This window comes from Cupressus sempervirens, chromosome 3 (assembly GCF_028749045.1).
Source record: "Cupressus sempervirens isolate cs-2001-9-10 chromosome 3, ASM2874904v1, whole genome shotgun sequence".
In the NCBI taxonomy this organism is placed as follows: Eukaryota; Viridiplantae; Streptophyta; class Pinopsida; order Cupressales; family Cupressaceae; genus Cupressus; species Cupressus sempervirens.
In genome coordinates, this window is record NC_143120.1 from 221,368,066 (window position 1) to 221,388,522 (window position 20,457).

General features: G+C 34.8%; 1 protein-coding gene across 3 annotated transcripts in view; it reads right to left on the minus strand.

Moving 5' to 3' along the window:
* Window positions 1–20,457, minus strand: part of LOC149565630 (uncharacterized) — a 122,900-nt gene that overhangs the window by 51,177 nt on the left and 51,266 nt on the right. For all 3 annotated transcript variants that reach the window (XM_089819140.1, XM_089819139.1, XM_089819138.1), the window contains one exon: window positions 8,963–9,052. In XM_089819140.1, the coding sequence (XP_089675266.1) occupies window positions 8,963–9,052 (90 nt within the window). The remainder of the gene's footprint in view (window positions 1–8,962; window positions 9,053–20,457) is intronic.

Consider the following 20,457-nt stretch of genomic DNA (forward strand, 5'->3'; position numbering starts at 1 on the left):
ATCATCAATCTGATCTGGTTGATCTACCACCTCTGTCATAATCTCTTGCATGTCCTCAGTGCTCATTAAGTTATCCTCAGATGTGTCGTGCTCTTGTTTCTTATCTTCAAGCGATGCATCAAGAGTAACTAAGATACCAATCAGATAGAAGTTTCGTTGTTTCATTGTGTTGTAAAACTGATTTACATCACCACTTTCTTCATTAGATTTTACTAATGGTTCCTTATATGGTTATACCAATTGTCCTGTGTGTAGGCTCAATAATGTGATATGTACTGGAACTAGGTTCATTCAAAACCTTAATCAATGCTTTCTTTGTCTCATCTACGATTTCATCATATTAACCTATCATGATTTTAACTACCTCATCTAGGTTCTCATCTTTGGTCTAGCCTTTTCTAAAATCCTCTTAATTTCATTAAGTGTGCAAAGTTCACACAACTTATCCTCTCTTATATTCTTATCCTCTTCTAAGATGTGTTGCCTTCTGATGTCTAACTTACCAATATAGGGTTTGGAATACTACCCTTGACCTCTACAAGATTCCTCTTCAAATTCAATAAATACTTAATAATGGAATTTTCAATACTTGCTTGATCATCTTCATCATATCTCAAGTAATACTTCTTGATTTGATCCAAATTCCCTTTAGTTTCAATCCTTGCAGTGATCTTTTTGATATTCGGCTTTCATTTCTTCCTCTCTTCTTCTATATTAACCTCTGCTACCTAAGGAGATACTGCAGTCACAAGTTTATCTTTTGTTTTTTTTGTTTTCTTTCCTTTGTCTCCCTTCTTATCTGTGACCTTTTCTTTCATAAGGTTTGGACCTTGGGTTTTTGCCTTCTGCCTTGTAGACCTCGTAGAAGTTTGTCCAACAAGCTTGTCTAACTTTTTTGCAGGTGGTGTCCTTGTAGACCTCCTAGTTGCTTGGCGAGGTTGAGGTAGACCTCCTAGTATCTTGCACCTCAATTATGTGATTGTTTCCTTTGTAGGCTCAATATTTGTATTTCCAAGCTTGGCCCCTGAGGGAACTTTGCTTCCCCTTTTAGTCTTTGCCCATTTTTCTTCGGTTATACCTTCTTTTAATTCTACCTTCTCCACGATCTTTTCTACTTTTCTCTTTCTTGTTCCTTTATAATTGTCCTCTAACTTGACTAAATTTCTCTTTATAAGTGTCCCATCTCTCTGCTACCTTATCCCTAGGTGATGCAAGCATCACTTCCACATATTGTTCTAATGCTTCTTTTTCAAATTCTTATCCAAGTGGGTGAATAAAGATTTCCCTAGCCTCAACAGCCTCCATACAAGTAACATTTGTCTCTACCATAAAACAAATGGTCTCTGCATAGTTCTCTACCATAGATCTTAGTATCCTATATCTCTGTGTCATTTCTTTCTGAAAGCCTTTGAACATACCGAATAGGTTTGTGGTGATATTTCCTTTGCATTACAAGTTATAGTGCTCTGTTATTAGTTCCATGGTGGGTTGGTCATTGGTCCATGCATAAGGGTGCATATTTGGGAGCTTGTGCATGATGTGAAACAACATGTGCAATATAAGTAACCCAAATCTGAATGGTTGATTCTTGTCATGTTTAATTCTCCTCAGATTCTCAAATAGTTGTTGTCTTAGTATCTCACAAGTATCAAAATGTTCTTTCTCCACTACCATTTGATTTGTTGTTTGTAATATGTATAACTCTAGCTGAAACTGAATTGTTCCTTGTACTATAGTGCATCTTGTAATCTAGATTTTGGCAATTATCCTTACATCTTGTTGTCTTATATCAGACAATGTCATTGCTCTCATATCCCATTTTGTACCGGTGTTAACTTCAACTTCTTTCTTCACCATTTTGGTAGCAACAGGCGCTATGTGAGCATTATCCAATCCAGACATAAGGTGAATCAATTCTTTTGTGATCATAGTAGGCTTATCTCCTAACCAAAAGAATTGGCCATGGATCCTGCTAAGAACTATCCTAATTCATTCAGGTTCTTCAAACTCCTCATAGTCCATATACTGAAGTAAGTTTAGGTTTCTCAAAATGTGCAAACTCAGGTTTAAGGGTCTTATCTACCTAGTAAATCTCAGATAGGTCTTTCCTTTCATCCTCATTGCCAATTGACTCAAACTTGTATTAAGTGTATGCTCTAATGTCTTCTACGTGTAATACTCCCTCAAGCGTTTGCAAAAACACACTAGAAGGATCGTCTTCCATGTATATAAAAGGGTACTTTTTGAACTAATATTTAGGCCTATCTTTAACATTATATAGCTCTAGCTTGTCCATACTTGATTAACTTCAATAACTACTGAAATATGTTCAAATAACGAACTTCACAAAGCATAGAATACCTCTTAATGATCCTGTTAGGGCTTTCTACAAATGCTTCAAAAACACTTTGATCTTCTTCCAATCCTTTAACCTTGGATCTTTGATGACTTCAATTGCTCGAATGATGATAATCAACTCAATTTTACCCTTTAAATTCTTAGCAAAACTTTGTCATTAATATGTTTATTGTGTAGTACAAAAAGCTGACAGACTTCAATAGAACGTGTTCAATCTTACAGCGAACATTCATACTACCATATTAAGATCTGCAAACATAAAAACAAGATTTGTGATGCCCTACATACCTCATATTAACTTTGCATACCTTAACTCTTCGGTTTCAAGGTCTGATGATTTACTAATTGAAATGCTACCTCTATAGCTATGATAGCTATTTAGGTTGAAGTTGAGGGTTCAATGTTTGGCACCATTTCCCCTTAGTTTTCTGCACTAATTTGATCCTTTTCTTTCCATACCTTGCTGTTAACAACTACCTTCCTTCACAAAAGTTTTGTCAATGCTTTCATACTGAGTTTTGTTAACATTATTGTTCTTTTAGTATAATTATTCCTTCTGATATTAGGAGTTCTCATGTTGTTCAAAAATCCATTAAGTCTGCAATACCTAGCTGTATGACCCAAATTATTGCAATTATCGCATGTAACGTCTGAATTCCATACCTTGGTCCATTCTGATTAACTTGCAATCTGCAATCTTTGGCTATGTGTCTAAAAGTATTACATTTGTAGCATGTAACACCATTGTTTATGACATTGTTCAATCCTAAAGGTCTCCTTGCTGTCAGGTTAGATCTCTCATTTGTTCTTCCACTAAATCTTTGATTAGGTTTCTTTCATTCATGTGATTTATGTCCATAAATCCGGCAATTGAAACAATATCCAGTAAAAGGTTTTGTATTCATGTTACCTTTGCAATCTGTCTTCATGTGCCTATATTTGTTGCAAGCATGGCATCTTCCCTTGAATGGTTTCCTTTGTTCCTTGGGTTCCTCAATCAGATCTGATATCTGATTTGGATCTTGTTCAAGTTCTTGTTAAATCAAGTTCTCAAATTCCTTAGAACATTCTCCTTCTATATATCATATACCTGTCATGTCTCCCTTAGGCTTCTGTAACATCAATTGTTCATTAAGCTTATCCGTACTTGAGTATAAATTATCAAGATGTAACATTGTCTCAACAAGCTCACCTTTCACAATATTATTATACTTCTCAAGTTCCTTGTATTTAACTTTGAATCATCAAGTTCTGATTTTACTTTGTAAGCTGAGTGTTCAAATCCTTGCATTCAATATTTTTACCTTTCAGATTTGCTTCAAGATTGTCGTTTCCCGATTTGCTTTCATCTGATCCCTTGAACAACTTAAGTGATGTGACCTCAAGTTCATGCTTTAGTGCTTGGCTTTTTTCCCTCAGTTTCATGACCAAATCTGATTCCTTGATCTGTTCAGCTAGCTCTTTCCTCTTAGTTCTTGAAACATCTAACTAATTGTTAAGCTTCTTAATATAACCATGTGCATCCTTGAGTTAGTTTTCAGCCTTTCCTTCTCATCATTGCTTGATCCAATTTTTCAAGTGCTGCTTCATAGTTGCTTTGCAAATCTGCTGAATCTATTGTGGTCTTCCTCAAGCTATTAAACTTCTTCCAAGTAACTTAGCTCAGACACCAATTGTTAGAAATAGGGAATACTAAGAGGGAGGATGGATCGGTATTCCAACACTTTTTTGCTCAATAATAGATTTCAGCATATAACCAAATAGTTGCACAAATGAGTCAACTGAAAAGTAAAGTGCACAACACAATAAACTCATAAGACCATATTTGTCAACTAGGGAAAACCCTAGCCAAGGGAAAACCCCAGTGAACATTCTACCCACAAAAATGGTGCACTAGTAAGAAATACTTTGTTATGAGTGTTGACATTGTTAGGAGTCTATTACATACATTTAGTACATTAGCCCATGTTAGAGGACTAGACTTTGTTAGAGGTCTCAACCCTGTTAGGAGTTATATAACGAAAGGAGCACACTACCCATACAATGATATACAATCTATATAAGAGATATAGATATTGTACTAAAACTGACTATACTAATATCTTCAATATTTAATTAGTCCTTTTGTGTTCCTTGCATTTGATCATGCCCATGCATCAATTGATCACATCTAATGATCAAAACATCAATATTCGAACATACATAAAGCTCGCATAACATAATCATAGCATAGTTGTACTTCGCATATCCAAAATGCCTTCTTATATACCCTTTACATTTTTCTTGTTTGGTCGGCTTGATAGCAAAATGTGTAAACACTTATCCAAAACTTATCACAATATGCTAACTGAGGGTTAACATCTAGGATGTCGTCCCTACATTGCCAAGTTCTTGAATTGTCAATAAATTCAATCCCTTTGCCAAAATATCTGATCTTTGCCTTATATCCTAACTCTGCAATAATAATCTGTCTTTATGTTTTTGAACCAAAAACTCATGCCATCTTTTATATTAATACCAACAAACATTAATAAATCATCTTTAGACTCTGTTGCATCATATTCCAAAATTGTGGCCAATTATATTACTTCAGTGAAGCTCACTGACTCACTCTGTACCTCTGCTGATAGTTATCTTCTATTGTGCTTAGACAATTTCTTCATTCACCAAGACCAAAAATCATACTTTAACTTCAAACGACCTTACCTTATGAGAGTGTTGCCACAAATGATAACATCCATGCATCCATACTAGCCAACTTGGCAACAGGACCAATATCAAACATTGACCACTCATCAATCTTGCTGTCACTAGCACAATGAGCTCTTATTTTCTTAGAGCTATAGATTGTTCAGGGAAAAGGAAAGATGTAGCCTTCCAATTTCAAAAATTGAAAGATGCTATAGAAGAGGTTGGACTGTAAAATGTTGTGCAAGTAGCCATTAATTCAGCCTGGGTGTGTTAGCTCGTTAGATTGATGGTATTAGATGCTTATAAGCACATTTTTTGGACCCCATGTTGTGTGCATGCATTGAACAACAACTTGAAGGACATAGGAAAAATTGATTGGATAAAGACTATGGTGCTCAAGGCTATAGATGTGCAATTGTTTATTTGTAATCATCACACATTTCTTGCATTATTTAGGACCTTTTCCAAGAAAAAAGTCATCAAACCTGTAGATAGTAGATACCCTAGCTACTTTATTTTGATGGAGAGGATGTTTGAGGTCCAAGAGGCCTTACAATCCATGGTCGTCAATGCAAGGTGGAGTAAATCACATGAATCAAGCACACCGAATGGAATTAGTGTTAAATGAAGAATCCTTGGTGATAATTGGTGGTCCACAATGAGTTAAGAAACTTTGAAAATTATTTTTGCTGATTTAATAAAGTTATTTCTCATTTTAGCATTTGCTGATTTTATTATTTAAGAACTAAGATTTTTAAAATTTATTATGTTTCTAACTTATAACTTGCCTGCATTTGCAGATGCATTTTCTCCTTCATTAAGCCTATTGTGCTAGTGGTTAGATATGTTGATACTGACTCTCCTAGCCTTGGAGTGATTTATGAGATCTTTGATAACATGCTTGGGAAGATCAAGCATGTTATTCATAGCAGGGACCTTACTTTGGGATTTATGAGGAAAATCTTAGGCCTATTGTGATGGGACAGTGGAAGTTATGAACACCCTGCTTCATATGGCAGCCTATGCTTTCAATACTATATGGTATGCAGCGAGACCTAGGAGAGTGGTTCTATCTATGGATGAGAAGATGAGTCTCAAATCTGAAATCTCAATTTTGAAATTTGAAATTTGGAATAGCAAGCTGAAAAGTAGATATCTCATGATAATCTCTTCAATCTTCAATGTTCATTAATTATGATTCATTAATTAATATATTTTTTATTTGCTCAACTCAGGTGAAGTTGGGCTTCTTCAAGGACCATTCAAAAATGTACAATGGAGATAATGTCAGTAAACTTTGAGGACAGTGGCTTGACTTTATCATTCTATGTGGTACAAAACTTTAGTAGGCTAGAGGCAAGGACAGATAGAACTACATTAGCTCAAAGGAAACCTATGGGATGGTGGGAGTGGCATTGTAGAGATGCACCTAAGCTGAAAGCTCTTGCCATACATTTTCTTTCATAGCCTGCGAGTTCCTATGTTGTAGAGAGGAACTGGTCAACATATATCTTCGTCCAATCAATCAAAAGGAACAACCTTACCACTAGACGATCAAAGAAGTTAGTGGTTGTTCACAATGCATTGCAGCTACAAGATCGGCGGTGTTCAATATTGTTAGACTCCAGCATTACATTGAGATGTTGATCCCAACGATGCTATGTAGGTTGACAAGGATGACACACCTCCGTGATCACTTGAGGTTCCATTGGATGAGGACCCTCAGCCCATCCCTACCAGTGACTCAAAGGCTAGCTCTGATTTTGATTTTGATTCCTAGAAGACAGCAATATATTTGGCATATATTATTTGCGGATACATTATTGATTATGGAGTTGAACTTCTATGTTATTGTTTACTATTTAGCATTTTTAGTTGGACTTCACTTTATGTCAGTTTGATTCCATGCATGAAACTTGGAGCCTTTGGGCATTTTTGCTATATGTACACCATATTTTTACAATGAAAGTATTTGAGTTTTGCTACTTTTTTATGTATTGAGCTTCTAAAATGTCTACGGTGAATGGTTTACCATGTTATTTTAAGCAATATTTGAGCTCTCTCTCTATATAAAAACTTCCCAATTTTTTAATAGTAATCCCCAATCATCCCCTAAAAATTGGCTTTGAATCATACTGCTACTATAAAAATGTCCCCTGTTCTGGAAACTCCATGGAGCATAGGTAACTTGTAAATCTTCTTTGAATGGGATGTGACAAGAGTACCTACCTACATTGTGTGGTGTCCTTTTTCTGAACAAAAGACAATCAAGTGTACCTGAGCCAGTTATTTTGATTTTCAAATATTTTAAAGGACAACTTCTTCCTTGTTTAATAAATCTAGTTATGGAAGTGGACCTAGGGTTACTAGACTATAAAGTTAGTCATTTAGTCATAATATTATTTGAAAATTATTGTATACTTCTTTTGACCACCTAAACAGGGCACAATAAGGTCATTTGTAACTCTTAGCAATATTTTATCATATCTCTATCTTTTGGGATGAGAGTTATAAGTTACAAACTTTAAACCAAAGAAGTGGAGGGGAATAAGTAGAAAAGAATGAACTAATATTTAATTATTCCTTCAACAAATCTATAAAAGGACGGGAAAAGCTTAAAGGATGAATCTTATTATCAACTTCTTTCATTTGAAAGAACTTGTACTGAAAAACCAAAGCAAGCATAAAACCCCTTGTGGTTGCAAGATTCAAAGGAAAAAAAAAAAACCTTAGAGATGTTATTGAGATTCAGTAATGAAAAATCTTGGGTTACTGGTGAAGTATCCCAACTCAAGGATTACATTGGTGATAATTGCTGAAGATCCAGATTTTCATAGTTGTAGGGTTGGCAAGTTTTCTGTGTGTTTTCAATTGGCATTTCAATGTGAGTGTTTCCAATGCTTTAGTATTTTAATTTTCTATGAAGATTTCCAGATCTCTATGATTTATGTGTGGTGTGTAATGTTTCTTGATTTCTAAGTGTGTGACGTGACCTCGAGTATTTATTTTAATGATTTTCTTGTGAAAACTCTTTTAATATTATTACAGTCCATTCCTTGGCTGACGATACCACATGATTGCTGTAATTTCCATTTATTAAGGTGTTGACAAAATTTTATTCAGCTTTCCTTTCCCTTTATTTATCTATTGGTTTTTTTATCAAATCCACAAAAGGGAGAGATTTTTTATTATGATTGAATAAAAGGCAACCAATAGATAAATAAAGGGTTTCTCTATGCTAGATATATAAATAAAAGGCAAACAATAGAATTTTTCTTTATCTTTTGGTTGCCTTATCTAATCCATATCAGGCAAGCTACCTATCTTGTCCTCCCCAAGGTTTCTCTACGTCAGCCCATTTAATGTAGCAAACTCAGCAGTATAATGCTTATACAGATCAGATCCAGAATTTTGCGTCTGATTATCTCAAAGAAACCCACTGACTGAAATTCTCACTGAATAAGGCATGGGTCAGCAATAGTGCAATTCAGTTAGTAAGTATGATCACATTAAATTTAAATATTACTAGCAACTCAAACATTCAACTTATTGCACTTGATTTTCATATTTATGTTTATCGATCTATCTTATAAATGTTTCTCAATGTGACATGTTTCAATCAATATTTAAATGTGCTGGAACTAGAAAAGCACTTAAGTCATCATATTTTTAATTGCTGAGTTACCAATTCCAATACACATAAATATACAAAGATAATAAATCTGATTAAAAGAAACAGGATTGTTTATCTAAAGGCATCTTACTAGAAGGCCAAATGGAAACATACAGAAAGATCTAAATTCCTCCAAGTTTCTCCCCATACTTATTGCATATGATACAAATGCAATCTAGGTTCCTCGAAGGCATAAGATAAAACAGACCATTTAACAGATTTTATGGGAAAGAAACATACTGCAGGCCCTTCCTTTGTAAGTCTCGAAGACTGTTGAGCTTGAGACACACTCGCCGACATATTAAATACCCATACAACATCAAGCAATATCTGCAAAAGGAACTTCAATAATCAATTTTGAATCTTCCAATGATGTATGAAAGTGTATGATAGTAGAATGAATCCAATTTTAGCAAGAAAACAAGAGCCGTTTGGCATCAAATCTCTACTATAGCTGAAGGAGCCATAAAGCAATATATTTCATCGCAGTTCATAAACAGAAATTTTTTATACAAACTTCCTGAATAAAAGACAATAGAAACATCAACCCTAACGTTGAACAATGGTGCACTTCAAAGTTAAAAGAATTGTTACTTAAATTTGAGGTTTACTAATGACAATCATTCGTAAATCACAACCGTTGAACCTATTCCTAGCGAATGGTATTTATGTGAGTTCAAGATTTTAGACCAGTTATATGTTTCCACCATCATATTCATGTCCAATACCATTGTATGTTATGACAGTTTTTGATAAGATAAGTTCATTAATGTCCAATGAGAGACTGCAAAGAAGGTCTAAGGGATTGGCAAATGTAATGATCCCATGTTTTAGCCTTCACGTTCTCCAAAGTCTAAGTGGAGGATAAGAAGAAATTAAATTAATTTCTTATAAAGTCATTCAATTTAAAGGTGACTTTGTATTTAATTAATTTAATTATTAATTACAAGGGAGTAGCTTCTAGGGTATGTATTAATTATTGGAAGGACGGAAGCCTCTCGTCATTTAATTAATTATTGCTAGGGAGGGATTTCTAGAGAATGCATTAATTATTGGAAGGAGGAAGCTTCTAGCACTTGCAATTAATTAATGTTTTAGTTCCTTCTAGAAGGATGAAGAAAAGGATAAATAGGGCTGAAAGTCTTATTGTTGAGCATGGGATTATTGCATCGGATGATTATAACTTGCATTTGATAAGAGCTTGGATGTGTGAATCACACTCTTTTTTGGCAATAGGGGACGTTCATTCTCTGTTGTAATATTCTAGACGCCATTCCCTTAGGGTTTGGCCTTTGGAATACATCTCTTTGTACTTGATTGCAGCATTTTTAGAATTAATATAATTTCAGCCTTGGTTCAGCTTTTGGGCATTCCTGGGTGTCCATTACAGCAAAATACGACTAGAGAAGCCAGCCAACAGCAAGAACACCAAACAGTGGCCAAGGGAAGAGAAGAACCAACAATAACTCAAAGCAAACAAAAAGGACCAGAGGAAACCATCAGCAACAGGCCAAGAGGCCCCCACCAAGGAGAATAAGTCCACAACCGAAGGATACAACCTAGGGTGAAAGGAAATCCACCGTTGTCGTTGAGTCGCAAGAGGTGGAGGACTAGTCTCATGAATAACTCTTGCGAGGCCTCACAAACCTAGTGTGCATAGGGGTACGGAGACCAGGCAACCGCTTCGTACATCGAGCCAAGGAGACCATCGAGAAAGAGGAGGTGATGAACTTGTATGTGGTCTATCTCGAGGGGGACTGAATTTGTAGTGTATGGTCCTGAAGTCTCGTGGTCTCTATTGATGTCAGTGTTGTACCACTACATAACATATAGCGATTGAATATTTAACATGGAATATCAAACACTCAATCCCTCTCTTGAAAAGTAAATACTCATGAAGACATAAGAAAAACTCCAATGTTCCTTACACCTGTGGATACTAACTCAGTTATATTAATGTGATTTGTTGGTTAATCACGTAGGCGGACTTATGTTATTCATTCAAGGATTGCCAAACTCTCGTTGTGATGGTGATGATATCTGGTTTGGTAAAGTATACGAGCGCCAAATAGTGTTGATGGTGATAAATGAAGGGTATGTCTACCAATGATGTTTCAAATTTTCAAAGTTGTTCCCAGAATGAATTCCAATTCAGCCCTCCTTCTGAAGGAAGTTAACGATAGGCTAGCCAAGTTCATTGCCTTGGCTAAAAAGATGAAAGAAAAGGGTAGAATTATATTAGAAGATCATTTGATGTAAGCCCAAGTGACAATTTCTCCTTCTTCTTGGGTAGGATAGGTGTTTGATTCTGATTAGCTACCATTTTGGTGACTTCTCATTGGTTGCCACTTTTCCTTTTTTTTCATTGGTCCATTGATGAGGTGGCATCTTCTCATTGGCCGATGGGGTGGCAACCCTAATTAGGGTTTCTGGGATTTGATTTGGATCGTTGATTTGAGATGTAGAACGTGTGAGTCCAACGCCATGATAAAACAATTTTCATTTCTCCAATTTGGTTATGTGCAGTGTACCACCACCCATTGAGGCAAGGGGATGAGGGGATGGTGAGACAAGTTTTGGGGACATGAAGACAAAGGGTTGTAGAGTGGTTATCAACTATGGACACCTTCCAGATGGGCTTGTGTAGGGGCGGCCTCCCCCTTTGTACGATTAGATTATGTACAACCCTCCTAAGTGCCCCTAACATCAACTTGGTAAATCCTAGCGTGCTTCGGTAACCCTCTTGGCAATGGTCCTCCCCCTATTGGTAGAAAAGTGATATCTCTAAGAGTACCCTTGAGGTGGCTCAGATGAATTTCTTCATCTTGGAAATTGGAAGATGTGTCCGTACTAGTGTCATCCTCCAAACTGTCTTTTGCAATCTCCTCCTGACCTGAGCTTTGAATAGATGCTTCTTGTACCATTGTCTATCTTGGTTTCTTCTTCCTTGGCCCTACTCCACCTATGTAATATCCCGTTTCAGGACTATTATTTATGTGCCTTACAATTCGTATAAGTTTGATGATTTCATATATGATATCCTTTTCATTGTTATATATGTGTGTGTGTGTGCGTATTTCAAAGAGGCGTGTCCTTTCATTATTAATATTAATTAAGGCAATTATATTATATTATTATATTAATTATATATGATTATATATTATATTAATTATATATGAGTATATTATATTAATTTTATGAATCTTTTTCCTTGTAATACTATTTTAATTTTAATATGTAATTAAGATGTAATTGTCAATAGTTGATATATGTGTATATATATTAATTATTTATATTCATTAGTATTTCAAATATCTAATATATGTGTATATATATTACATATATATACATGTATAGTTATATAATAATATTTATGATATATAATAATTTATATTTTCAATTTATATACATTACTAATCACTTTAATATTATAAACTTTATATATAATACTTATTTATTATTAAATTATATGTCAAAATGGGGATATCACAGTCATCCCCTCTCGAATTTGCTTGTTCTCAAGCAAAATCATTCATACACAAGCTCCTTCACAGATACAAAACATATTTGCATACAAAAGGCCTAAAAGATTTATGAGATATACATCTACAATGAATGAAAACATGAAGCAGACACAAAGTAGTCACATGAATGCATGAAAACACGAAGCATACACGATGTAGACAAATGAAGACATGAAGTATACATGATGTAAACACACAATACACACGTTATGCAATTCCATGATTGTGAACCTGCAACCACCAAATCATTAGTACACGTTCATATACCTGTAATGTCCCTTTTTACAGTTTCCCTATATTAATCCCTTGACAAGTTATTTATAATCTCAATTTAGAGAATAAACAGAAATTTGATCTTACAGTGATTTATCAATCAAAAGTATAATTCATTATTTAACATATTGCCAATAATATTAATTTATCGTTTCCTGAGTATGGGTGGAGAAACTATAATAGGGTGCCCTATTACCCAACCTTAGGTCCAAGGGCAGATCCTCTACCCCCCTTGGCCCCATATCATATGGAGTGGTGTACCTAGTGGGCCTCACCATTCCCCCTTATTGTAGTTATCTCTCTCCAATCATCATCTCCAAGATAGTGCCTTTGTATGATGTACACTGGGCTCACTCCACTACAGGCCTTAACTAGTACCTTTGTATGGCGTCATCCAGCCCATTCCACCGTCGGCCTTATCTTATTTGGGAAGATGACGATCTTAGATAATTTAAGTAGTTCTACTTAACATAATAATTTATTAAACCTTCAATTTATATTATTAAGCATGGAAAGAAATCTACTTATCCTTTAATCAACCATTTCCAATCTAAATACCCCTTATATATTACATGTATAAATGAATCTCATAATATTGAATAGTTGATATATATTAAAGTCTCAATTATGTGGTAAAGGAGTCTTATCTCGATTTCTAAGGCACTAATATATGATGGCTTAACACTCCCCTTGTTTGTTTTTATCGTTGGCTATGTTATAATCCGATGATCGTGTATGACACTCCACAGTTTCAGTTAAGGATTGACGGGTCTAAATGTATCCGAATACCCAAGTCTCACACCCTTCTCAAGTGCTTGTAATGCTCTTTCTGACTTCGTTCCATGTCCTTTGTTAATGCTGATGTGAAACCCAATGACCATGTTGTTCCTTCCATTACCAATTAAGAACTCAAATATATTTGTCTTTGATCTTGATCGATGTTTCCTTTTAAACTTTTTAAAAAAATGATTCTCTCTATTACTTCCATGGGTCCAATCTCCTTTGTCCATTATTTTTTTCCTTTTCCTTCATATGGGATTCGAGAATGACTTTACACTCTTTCAATATTTCCTGCTGACATGAGACATAATACTTCCAAAACTTGTGATGTACTCAGCCTACAATCTTATGGTTCCAATTTTTATTATTTAAACTTAGGTGATGGTGACTAATGCTTGAGAAGGCAGTTCTCAGTAGGAGACTAGATGGATGTAACAAATATAACCTACATTGTTGGACTACCCCTATATTCATCAACATGGACGAATGGTTCTATATTTTTCCTTTGATTCATGCAGTGATTTCTGCTAATACTTTGCAAGCTAAGATTTCTTTTACTTTCGATTTTTGGAGGCTTTTACTTCGCTTGATGCTACCATGTTTGGTGGGTCCTAATTTGTCAAACTGTCCTTTTTTGTAAATGGTGTATTATCTTTCGTCCCCGTTGCTCTTTAAGTCGCATTGTGATTTCACTGCTCTTATATTCACAGTACAATATCACTACCTATGATTCTTATTCTCTTATCCTCTCACTAGTTCATTCGTAGCACTTCTCCTTCAATCGCCACTCTTTTCAGTGAATAGGAGATATGATATACTAGTTGTTGAATATGATGTATCTGATCATCTAATATTAACAATTGATAATATGGTGATAGTAAATATGATTTCCTCGATGATATGCAACTATCTTATTCCACTTAAGTGATGCATAGTTGGCCATATAACAAAAGATCTGATCAAACGTCCTCCTCGATCACTCCTCAACAACAGACAGGAGTTTATAGAGTTTTCGGCTGGCCGCATGTAGAGATCGATTGCTAATCCAAGACTTCCTCAATCGAGCGAGCCCCACCCTACTGGGAAAGAAGTATCGGATTCAGCATTTGCTATTGGGTTGGTTCACCCACATTTTGGGATAAGGCAGAGGATTTCGCTCTTAATATGTTTCCTCCTTCCTAATAGTTACCCTCACCTTCCAAATGTATTCAGTTTATATATAACTTTCATTTCTCTTGATATATTCTACTAGGGAAAACTTTAAATCTTTTAAGAATCTATTTTATATCGAGGAACCTATGATAGACATGGGATGACAGAGGCCCAAACTTTACAGTAAATCATCCGGAGACATATATTCATACCTTAGATCAACATTTTATTTTGGCAATTATTTGTTGGGTGATTAAGTTGCCATTGATACCTTATTTTCAATCCATCAAATATTTGTAATAGCTTTCATAATATCAGTGTTTCCACTCACGCAATTACCTATCCTTTCCGCCAAGATTTTATCATGGATATGGCTCTTCTTGTTGCAATCTTGATGCAGATATTTGCTAATATTTTATCCTACAGGCTGGCAGAATCATGCTCTGATACCACTTGTAATATCTCGTTTAGGTCTATTATTTATTTGCCTTTCAATTCGTATAAGTTTGATAATTTCATATATGATATCCTTTTCATTGTTTGATATTCTATATATGTGTGTATTTCAAAGAGTCATGTCCTTTCATTATTAATATTAATTATATTAATAAGGTAATTATATTATATATTATTATGTTAATTATATATGATTATATATTATATTAATTATATGAATCATTTTCCTTGTAATACTATTTTTATTAAAATGATGTAATTGTCAATAGTTGATATATGTGTATATATATTAATTATTTATATTCAATAGTATAGTATTTTAAATGTCTAATATATATATATGTGTGTATATATGTATATATTACATATATATACATGTATAGTTATATGATAATATTTGATATATAATAATTTATATACATTATTGATCATTTTAATATTATAAACTTTATATATAATACTTATTTATTATTAAATTATATGTCAAAATGGGGATATCACAACCTAACCCTGTTCCGAAAGTGTCCATGTGAAACTAATCTGTCATGGGTAGTTTATACGGTTCCACTCTATTTGCTAGAAGCAATGACCCTCTATGTTCATCAGCCACCTGAGTTTGAATTGCTTCCAGGAATAAGGCTATCGCACGGTGTGGCATGTAGAATGCCTTATGCTTCAACTCCATCAATTCTTATAATCTCTTTGAGAGAAACTGTGCCCAATTCTACACTCGTCCCCTATTTAATCCATCAACCACTAGTAACATCTGTATAGCAATGTCTAATATGCGACTTCCAGCTGTAAGTTTACTTTTTACCAAGTCTACAATGCATCGCCATTTCTCATTAGCTATGTAGATTTTCTTTAGACCCCGACTATTCTTTTTGTTGAGAATGCTCTCTGACTCCTGTTTCGTGAGATCATTTATGCACATTAACCCTAACCACTTCTTTTTTTCCTCCATTGTCATCAAGGTTTTCGACAGTTCCTAGCCACGGTTGGGGATTCTGAAAACCTTATTTATCTCTTTAGCCATCAGTGTTTGCTGTGAATACTGGATTACAAATTTATGAGCTTTCTTATCATAACCAGCCACCATTGTTTGCAATATGGATTCAAATTCAAATAAAAAATGAGCATAGAAATTATTTTGTCTACCTCTACTCTCTTTCCATTTTGGCTCTTTCTTCCTCCAGGCGTACCAAATTTCTTGCCAATAGCTGAGGAATTTGTCCAAGTCGATCATACACTGTTGGTGGTATCGAAAGCTCGTCCCGTACCATGCTCTCTAGAACCACTCTCTCTCGGGCTTCCCAACTTGATACTTCAATAGCTGGTTTTGATTTGTTCATGATAGAATCCTCTCATCAAGTACCTATGAATTCAGCTGTGCAGACTAAAGCATGCACTGTCACAACGGAAATACAATCAGGATCGATGTTTGTAGTGGTCATTGTCTTTGTTTCATCAAATGAGGCTTTCAGTTTGCCTACATGGTTAGGTAAGATCACTATGAAAAGAAGAAAGGTCGTCGTACCTCCAAACAATCTTCCTATCAAGAAAAATAAGTCTAAATCTTTGAAGGACATGATTGTTTTAAGGATTGTGGTAGATTCTAAAAAGACTAAGCATGCAAAGATTGTTGAACCTTTGGTAGATAAACCAGCTGAAGAACTTAACCATTTAGATTATAAGTTCACTAAAATTGAACTTGGTAAACAATCACGGCTGAATTGTCTACAAGATACTCAAGATGCACTTGCCAATGTGTCAAAAAGCAACCATGAGTTGTGGGAGAAGAAGAATCAGCTTAAGCAAGAAGTTGCTCGTCTCAATGAGGTCATTCGCTAGCAATCTTCACAACACGCAGGCACCACACCTCAAACACCTCAAGAAAAACAAATAATTGAAGCAGCAAAGACTTGGTTTGGAGAGGTTGTCTCTGAAGGAGTTCAGACCACCAAGGATGCGGTCAAAGTTCTTGAACATATCTGAGGCGTAGAAGAGATGTTACATGACCTGATTGCTTTTTTGAATCAAGAAATTGATACCTTGAAAGAAATCCTAGGTCATTGGAATCAAATGGCTAATGCTGATTTAGATGGTTTGATTACATATGATGTGTTCCATCTTCAAAAATGTTCTACAGATGTCAAGAACTCGTCGATCACAAAGAAGAGACACTAAGAAAACTTCTAATAAAGTTGCAACCAGCCTTAGAAGACTATCGATCAATTGAAACAAAGATCATGTGTAATTTGAAGCAAATGGGATGTAATGTCCTCATAGAACATGACAACTTGGTCACAGAGGAGGAGATGACTTCAAAGTATACAGTCAAAGTAAATGCTAATCTTGATTGTGAAGAATTTGGATCGCACACAATGAACAAGTTTGCTGCATACAAATCGGTAGCAAAACACCTATGGGATTCTCTTTCACCAAATTACAAGGTTGTGAAATCAGCCTGTGTCGATACAGTCAGAATTGAAGCCATATCAAAGACAATGGAAATCTTAGATCTTCCTACAATACATGATTGTATCGCCAACTACAAGGCCCTTCAGAACAATCCCTAAGATTGTTTCATTTTTCTTTTGTCTTCTTCTTTCTTTAGTTTCCATGTCTGTAGATTGGAGAAAATGAATTGCATGAAATTATGTAAATACACGTAATTCGATTGCATATCCTTATGACATGTAATCCAATAATTTCTCTCGCCTAGTTAGACCAAGTCAAAGCTGGTTGAGTTGTTCCCTTTTTTTCCTCCACTTTTCTTTCAACTCCTTTGCCTATATAAAGGAATGTTCTCTCATTGTAAAACATCATCTTTTATTGTATGCAAGAAAGCTTTGAAGAAATTGTGCAAGCATAACTTTGATTGTGTAATACTATTTCGGATGAAAAGTGAATACAAAGAAACAACTGGAGGTGAACTTTGATTGAGTGCAATTGTGATTAGTGTAAATTGGAAGCTTTGACTGTAATTTGCGTCTGTCGTCTTTAATTCATGCTTTTGTTGTTTGGTTTAAATAATTAAGCATAAAGAGTTAAGAAACAGTCGGATTTGAATCTTTGAAGCGATCGTAGAAATACATAGACTAGGAGCTTTGACTTTAGCTTGTATTTCCTTCTTAAATCACAAAAACAATTAGAACTCTTTACTTTTGGACGTCTTTGAGCCCCAATAGTAAAGATTATTCTTATAGAATAGATTAAAACCGGACTTAGAGCCAAACCGGTACGCTTTCAACTAGCCTTTGAGTTAGTGTTGGTTTATCGGTATCACTATTTCCATCTTTAGATAGAAGAGTAGTTAGAAATTTCATCTTGCCCATTACTCGCTCTACAAGTAAGTGGTTTCTTTCCTAAAAGTTAAAGAGGAAAGTATATTGGTAATACCCCTTTCAGAATCTCTTAAACTTCTCACTTACCTTGAGTTGATCCAAGGAATTGTGAGAAGGGGGAGCCTTCCTTTTAAGGTAGGAGAGACTCTGTCTCAGACATTGTGGCTGGTCATCCTATTTTGCAACTAGATTTTCACAAAACTGTTAGTTGCAAAATATCCACCCAACATGTCTATGTAACTGTTGTCGGTTCATTGTCTTGGAACGGGCGTCATTCTATATTCTATGGTAGAGTCTTTTGGTCTCGTGTGATACAATTTTGAAGGCACTTATGTGTAAGGGTCTGCGACAGAGATTATGGTGAGATTTATTTCTCAAAACTCATGGAACCTCTAAGTGTGTAGTTAAGATTTCTATGCTTGGAGAGCAAACATGAGGGATTTTGATGTTCGTGAGATACTAGAGCATCGGATAATGTTGCAGCTGCAGGTGACTCAGTTTTGCATTGAAGTGATCATTTTGTGTTCTTTTTGCTAAAAGACAACTTGATATTGGCTAGGATGTTTGGAAGATATATGACTTTTGTCTATGTTATCGTGATGTGAATAGTATCAGTGGTTGATACAAAAAGGAGGTTATGTGTATGAAGTCTGGTAGTTTACATATGACTATGAAACCAATCTTGATTGTAAAGTGTTAACAATTTCAATATAGGATTTACTATTGGTGAAGCTTGTGAGCTTTGTATTCAGACTTATAGATTTTTCAATAAAGGGTCTACTTTTTGGTTGTGGCATTTTTTCCCTCATGTAGGAGGGTTTTCCCAAGGTGAATGATAATGTCATTTGTTCACATGTTTTTCTGATTTTCTGTATGCTGCATTCTTGAATTCTAGTCCTCAAATTTAACAATTTGAAACATTGATAAAAAACATGCATAGTTCAATTGAAAAGCTCTCAAATTCAATCAATATGAACTATGGAAATCTAATGTGTTTAATGGTGTATCCAGTCGTACCCATATTGGGGGGTCTTCAAAACTATTTGTACCTGTATCCATATCTATGTCCATATCTGTGCCCATGCTCATTTGATATTTAATTAATGCTAATAAATAAAATCTGATGATTCAAGCAATATTATGTCTATTAACTATATAATACTCAACTTGCTCAAATTTATATTCCTGTTCTTAATGCTCATAATCTTGATTCTCTACTCAAACATGTGTAAATTTAATCATCTATAGATTCAGAAAAAAAAACGTTCAACATTTTATCTAAATTCTTACTATTTTTGCCTATTAGATCTTCTTTTAACTCCAATAACCACAAATGATTGTGGTCCCATGATTTCTAGTTTTCCTCCACCAAAATCTTTAGCACCTATTTCGTGTCTGCATCTTCAGACTTAAAATAAGCGTGTAATACCCTTATAAACAGCTACCAACCAAAAAAATCTCAGAATCCTAAAAGTCACGTAGCTCAATCATCAAAGGAAGTTTCCATTTTAACGTAAAACCTATTTCCAATCTTCATCTTGTGATTAAACCAAGTATCCAAGGACTAAATATACATAGAAAGGACACCAATATAATATTTTCAACAAAAGAAAAAAGCATTAAATACTTTTTAGTAAGACAACCATTTCATCTAGTCAGAGATATTTTTCACTATATTGAATTGTTACAATCAAAGTTCCACAGCTTAGATCAATTTCATTAAGTTTCACATGTTGAATCTGTATTCTCAGGGCAATTAGATCTATAGCATCCAAAATTTTCACATTTGAAGCATTTTATTTTGGATTAATCTTACTTAGGTTTGTCATTTCTTTGATTACCTTCCTTCTTCTTGAAGTGCTTCTTCTTACCTTTATAAGAATTTGTGTTGAGAACATGAAGTTTTTCATCTTCAGTTTTCAATTTTCCTCCTTTCTTAAGTTTCCTAGATTCTTCTTGAAGGCAATCTCCTTTAAGTCTGTTGAAGTCTAGAAGATTGTCTCTAGCACTTACTCCTTGTGAGAATGTTTCCCATGAATCGGGTAACCCATCTATAGCCATAAATGTTAGCTCTTTGTCTTCAATTATGGTATGAATTCATAGATTCTTCCTTCTTTATCTATATATGATAAACAGCTACCAACCAAAAAAATCTAATAATCCTAAAAGTCGCGTAGCTCAATCATCAAAGGAAGTTTCCATT